Consider the following 6377-nt stretch of genomic DNA (forward strand, 5'->3'; position numbering starts at 1 on the left):
TATGTGAATGGATCTTCTCGAGAGAAGACTCGATTTTGGAGATGAAACTTTATCTTATACTTTAACAGTTGAATTATCCAATTTCGATAATTTTAAATAATAATATTGGGTAATCTTGTAGCACTTCTAAAATATTTTATGTAAAATCAATTCAGTCTGTCCCCTTTTCGCCTTACTTTTGTATGGTACAAGTGACTCGTAATACATCCCAACGCCTTCGAAACGTCGCGCAGTTTCGTCGAGGAATATAAAAACGGCAGGTAATCTAAAAAGCATAGAAATGGCCGTTGGGTTAAACGAACGTCCCCCACAGAAAAAAAAAAAGGAAGAGAACAAGAATAACCTTCAAGGTTCATCCAGTTGATCGAACATGAGCTTATTGCATCTCTGTTCTTCTGCAATTCCCAAATTCCAGTGCAACACGAACCCTAACCCTAACCCTAGATTCCATTTCCCAGTTTTCCCTCTTCTTCATCTCAACATCACAAACAATAGCTTCTCGTCCAGATTCTCTTGTGGCGTCGCCCAACACGATCTCAGTGTTTCATCATCCACCGATGTTGTGGTCGAAAGACCAGACACCGAGTTCAAAGAGAGTGTGGAGGAAGGTGGAATAGATGGGTTTCTCGATTTAGATGCGGATGAGGTCGAATTCGAGAAGGTAAAGCCTGCTTCGTCTTCAAGGTTGAAGAAGAAGGATGAAGATGAAGAGAGCTCCGAGGACAGGTTCAAGCTAAGAAATGGAAAGGAGGTTGATTATTGTTCCTTTTTTTTCGTTCTTGGTCTAGTTTCTGATAGGTTAAGCTTCGTCTTCCACCGAAATTCGTGTACTGTAAGATAAGTGGATAAGGTTTTCCCTTAGGACACAGTTCAAAAACTTGAGAACAGTAAGACATGTACTTATATTTCGATCTTTTGAGGGGTATAGTAGAGATTGGTCTGATCATGTCATAAAGTTCAGGGTGAAATCACTTTGAAGGAAGAATTGGGTCCCTGTCCTCTGATTCACTGGAAACAAAACAGTGAAATGAAATTGGATATGTCTTGTTGCTGTTAGAAAAAATGAGCTCATGAATAGATTTGTATCCTCTAGGTTTTCGCAGAGAAGGCATATCTGGTGGGTGTTGAAAAAAAGGGGGATGGAGAAAGTTTGTTCGATATAGAAGAATCACTCGAGGAGCTTGCCCAGCTTGCCGACACTGCTGGGCTCATGGTGGTTGGTTCGACATATCAAAAGTGGGTATATCTTAGTTATCATTGATCGGATTAGATGTGTTCGAAACCTGGAATTCACTATGATCTTCTTGTTTTCGATGAACATGCTAAACCCAATGCTGGTTGGATTGGATTTTGCAGGCTAGCTTCCCCAAACCCAAGAACATACATTGGATCGGGAAAGGTTTCAGAGATAAACAGTGCAGTTCATGCACTAGATGTTGAGACCGTAATCTTTGATGACGAGCTTTCACCAGGGTATCATTTTCTTCGTATCTTTGAGACCGTAATTCTTTCGGCCTTTTACCATTTCATGTATCTTGCATACCTCTTATAGTTAGATGCATCTAGCTACTTCCTTTCTGCTTTTTGTTTTCCTTTTTTATGAAAATTTAAGTTCTGTTGTCTTGGCCATTCAGCTGATTGATTTTCACTAATGTTGTTATTCGTTATTATAGTCTTGAAGGAGTTTTGGCTTCTTGTCTGTCTTTCACAATTTTTTGCATAAACGTCTTACTTGTGAACGAAATTCACATTCTTGTTCATTTTCATGTTAACACCTCAGACAATTGCGTAATCTGGAAAAGGCTTTTGGTGGGGCTATTCGAGTTTGTGACCGCACTGCCCTTATCCTCGACATTTTCAACCAGAGAGCAGCAACTCACGAGGCAGCTTTACAGGCATGATGGATGGAACTTACGTATATAAGTAGTTACTCTTAAAATTTTAGTTATTCTCTTATCAGATTCAGAACTCATTAAACAGTGGTTAAAATTGAAATGATTTCCAGGTTGCACTAGCACAGATGGAATACCAGTTACCTCGGTTAACCAGAATGTGGACTCACCTTGAGCGTCAAGCAGGAGGGCAGGTGAAGGGTATGGGAGAGAAACAAATCGAGGTTGATAAGCGCATCCTGCGTACTCAAGTAAGGAAAAATATATATATTCTGCAGCCTTTTAGCTTCTCGAGAAACTACTCTTTTGTTTTCTCCGTGCTTATTTTTTCCTTCAGTTTTCATTATGGTCTATTAACGTGGAAATTTATCCTGAACATCGTTAATATGCCTAGATTGGAGTTCTCAAGAAAGAGTTAGAATCTGTTCGGCAACATAGAAAGCAGTATAGAAGCCGGCGGTGTGCTGTACCAGTTCCAGTTGTATCTTTGGTAAGTTTGACAAAGACATGTTGTAGGAATGGTCCGAATAGTTCGTTCCTTATTTGAATGATCTCTATGTTTGTTTTAGGTTGGTTACACAAATGCTGGGAAGAGTACACTTCTAAACCAATTGACCGGAGCTAATGTCCTTGCTGAAAATCGTTTATTTGCAACGCTAGATCCAACTACAAGAAGGGTGCAGGTCAGTGAAATTTGCTGAAAATGCTGAGTCAACACTCTTCGGATATCTTCGATAAACAGCCCCACCTTTCTTATTCATTTCTTAGACTACTAGGTAGCATGTCTTTTCCTCACGATCATAACTTTAGCAGTAGACCTTGGTAAATCATTTTTCTCCTATCCTTTGTCCGTCTAATCTGTTGCTTGGATTGAAGTAATGTGGCAGAATTCAACCTGTGCTGTGTAACTTCTTTTTCATGGATTGTATTACCTGACTTGGATTATTATCTCAAAAGTTCTTTGTACCAAATTAGCTGGAGACTATTGGTGTGAGATATCATGATGAATCACACCTAATTGTCTTTTGGTATTGAGATTAACTTCAGATTTTTCTCTGACTCCTTGGTCAGATGGAAAATGGGAAGGAGTTTCTTCTCACAGATACTGTCGGTTTTATACAAAAGTTGCCAACCACCTTGGTAAGCTCTTCAAAACCTGTATCTGTTTAGTGTTCCGGCATTCTGTTTGTTAATTTGCCTCTTACCACTGTCTCTTAGTATAAAGGGGAAACTTTCACGTGTACAAGGTCTCAAACTGAGTTCTCATGTTCCTGACGCGTAAAAACTCTGGCTCAAAAATGGCACCTTGCAGGTAGCAGCTTTCAGGGCAACACTTGAAGAGATATCAGAGTCATCCCTTTTGGTGCATGTGGTTGACATCAGGTTTGCTATCTTTAAACCCTGATTAACTTTGATTAAAAAATATCCGAAATGAGAGCTCTTAGTTCATATGTTCTGGTAATAATTACAGCCATCCTCTGGCGGAGCAACAGGTTGAAGCTGTGGAAAAGGTTCTTTCGGAACTTGATGTTTCATCAATCCCCAAACTGGTTGTCTGGAACAAGGTAATATAAATGTCACTAGGCAGATGGGTTTGTTTATTTATTCAATTTTTTGTTCTAAAAATAAATTTAGGAACAACTATTCTACTCCTTTAACTCCCTAATCAGGTTGATAGGGTTAGTGACCCTCAAAAGATTAAGCGGGAAGCAGAGAAAAGAGGGGATGTTGTTTGTATATCTGCACTGAGTGGACAAGGCCTAGATGATTTCTGCAACTATGTTCAGGAGAAACTCAAGGTTTCGGTGTGGTTAAGCAATTATTTGTGTCTTTTAAATTATTACGATATTACGACTATGACGAATGCGTAAACTGATTTTGAGGAAATCTCTTTTACAGGATTCGATGGTCTGGGTTGAAGCTCTCTTGCCATTTGATAAAGGGGACCTTTTAAGCACCATACACAAGGTCGGAATGGTAGAAGAAACTGTAAGTATACGACTGACTATATTTCTCGGGTCTTTCTTCTATATAGAGAACTGATAATTCTCATGCCGTGTGTTACATTTCTTTCATATATAGGAATACACAGAGAATGGGACACTGATCAAGGCACACGTTCCACTTCGTTTTGCTCAGCTGCTTAAGCCGATGAGACACTTGGTTAAGGCATAAAGTACACTCTTGAAACATATGTCATGCTGTATTCAGGTCTTCACATTTCTCTCATCTTGTTTTGTGAGAGAATACATAATTCCAGAATTCATATAGTTATGTTATCACCAAAGAAGAACCCATGTTTTAGTTGTAAATAGTATATAAAAAAAACTGTATTCGACACAACTTGTGTTTCTCATTGCAGCAGTTCATTGAAACTTCACCTAATATGTGAGTGAAGGCACATGGATCGCTTCTTTTTGGAGTTGTTAGGAGAATTCATATGATAAGAGAAAGGAATAAAAAAAGAGAGGTTGACTATGTCTATCTATATCTATATTAAGAATCATTGAGAGGATTTGGTAATGAGGAGCAGTTGGTTTTGATCCGTTCTTTTACGGGTATAAGATCCCGGTCTCTGTTAATCATGAGCCCTCACCACTTGACTGCGAATTCTCTTCATCTCTCTTGAGACAGAATGGCTATCTTCAAGTATATTCCTGGTGTTATGCTCTTTGCTCTCTTGTCCTTTTCTCTCTGTAATGCTCATCCAGGTCTCGGGTTTGGGTGGGGAAGTAATGACCCATCGGGGGGAACTTTTTCTTTGGGTCTGTACCCTCAGTTTTACCAGTTCTCTTGCCCGCAAGTCGACGAGATTGTCATGACGGTATTGGAGAAAGCCATAGCAAGGGACTCGAGAATGGCGGCATCATTACTCAGACTTCACTTCCACGACTGCTTTGTGCAGGTTCTTTAAAATTCCATGGCTATTTTTCTGAGTCTTTTGTGTGGGATAAAGCTTAAAAAGCTTTATGCTTTTGTGTGACAGGGCTGTGATGCATCGATCTTGTTGGATGACAGTGCCACCATAAGGAGCGAGAAGAACGCGGGACCAAACAAGAATTCCGTAAGAGGGTTCGAAGTTATCGACGAGATTAAGGCAAAACTGGAGGAAGTCTGCCCTCAAACTGTGTCCTGTGCCGACATAGTCGCCCTTTCTGCTCGTGGGTCTACCATTCTGGTAATATCAGACAACACCATTGATCTTCCAAAGGAGAAGCTCTCTTTTTTTTTTGGTCTGAAATAGATGAGCTTATCCCAATTTCATGAAAATGTTGCTGATCAGAGCGGTGGACCGACATGGGAGCTTCCTCTCGGTAGGAGAGACTCGAGGACCGCAAGCCTAAACGGAGCAAATACAAACATTCCTCCACCGAACTCAACTATCCAGAATCTTGTAACCATGTTCCAAGCCAAGGGTTTGAACGAAGAAGACCTCGTCGCCTTATCAGGTGAACGAAAAATCTCGTTAATCTTGTTTATCGGTTTTTCCTTCTTCGACGTTTTCACCCAATCTTTCGTTAAACGATGAAACTCTTTGATCATTTCTCGGGGAAAATGGACTCTGTATTTTGCAGGAGGACATACAATCGGGGTAGCGAGATGCACAACGTTCAAACAACGTCTCTACAACCAAAACGGAAACAACCAACCGGACGAAACCTTAGACAGATCGTATTACTACGGTCTGAAATCGATCTGTCCTCAAACCGGAGGCGATAACAACATCTCTCCCTTAGATTTCGCCTCTCCGGCAAGATTCGACAACACATACTTCAAGCTTATCCTATGGGGCAAAGGCCTTTTGATGTCGGACGAAGAGCTTCTCACCGGAAACAATGGCAAGACCGGCCAACTGGTGAAGGCTTATGCAGAAGACGAAAGCTTCTTCTTCCAGCAATTCGCCAACTCCATGATCAATATGGGAAACATTTCACCCCTTACGGGATCTTATGGTGAAATCAGAAAGAATTGTCGCTTTATTAATTAATGAATCTTGAATGTTATTATCAGTATTTTATATGCACTAATGATAATATATGGTTTGCTGTTATTGTTGTTATTATTATTTTGTGATGATTTTATAAGAGCTGTAGTGTCTTGAATGATATTGGTCTCTGATTGTTATGATCGTTCACATTTTTTTTTCACTTCGGTTTCTCATGGAAATAAATTGGTAACAATTTATGAAAAGTTGTGGAATGTAAAAAATAGAAAAGGAAATAAAGAAAATATCAATACATTATTAACAATCTAGATAAATTTAGTCAGTGAAATAGGATGTAAAACTTCTGGCTCGTTCCAAATCTAAACCTCAAGTTTGATTTTGAAATTTGATTTTGAAATTGAATTTATAAACACCCGTGAATCCAAATTTGAATTTGGAATATATATTTTTTTAAATGAGTATATATACTCTATTAGTTTTAATATAAACATACTCTTACATATTTATAATATTTTCATAAAATGTATTTGTAAATCAAA

At 39.1% G+C, this 6377-nt stretch overlaps 2 protein-coding genes across 5 annotated transcripts; both read left to right on the forward strand.

The window, feature by feature from the left end:
* The first annotated feature begins 300 nt into the window (after nt 1–300).
* Nucleotides 301–4293, forward strand: LOC104822831 (GTPase HflX). 4 transcript variants are annotated; one of them, XR_773260.2, is made up of 13 exons: nt 302–751; nt 1094–1236; nt 1357–1473; nt 1781–1895; nt 2006–2143; nt 2287–2382; nt 2462–2575; nt 2964–3032; nt 3205–3275; nt 3386–3457; nt 3563–3691; nt 3792–3881; nt 3975–4293. XR_773260.2 is itself a non-coding variant. In XM_010554182.1 (13 exons), the coding sequence occupies exons 1-13, from the start codon at nt 371–373 to the stop codon at nt 4065–4067; spliced, it is 1656 nt and encodes a 551-aa protein (XP_010552484.1). In that variant the 5' UTR covers nt 302–370; the 3' UTR covers nt 4068–4293. The 4 variants fall into 4 exon arrangements, 2 of the variants coding, with proteins under 2 accessions (XP_010552484.1, XP_010552485.1); XM_010554182.1 differs by having other exon boundaries at nt 3364–3457; nt 3563–3697; XM_010554183.2 differs by having other exon boundaries at nt 303–751; nt 3364–3457.
* A 142-nt stretch (nt 4294–4435) lies between these two features.
* Nucleotides 4436–6027, forward strand: LOC104822830 (peroxidase 9). The gene is made up of 4 exons (XM_010554181.1): nt 4436–4797; nt 4879–5070; nt 5176–5341; nt 5468–6027. Exons 1-4 carry the CDS (start codon nt 4528–4530, stop codon nt 5878–5880), a joined length of 1041 nt encoding a protein of 346 aa, XP_010552483.1. The 5' UTR covers nt 4436–4527; the 3' UTR covers nt 5881–6027.
* Nucleotides 6028–6377: the final 350 nt, after the last annotated feature.

Source organism: Tarenaya hassleriana, unplaced genomic scaffold (genome assembly GCF_000463585.1).
Source record: "Tarenaya hassleriana unplaced genomic scaffold, ASM46358v1 Cleome38, whole genome shotgun sequence".
NCBI lineage: Eukaryota > Viridiplantae > Streptophyta > Magnoliopsida > Brassicales > Cleomaceae > Tarenaya > Tarenaya hassleriana.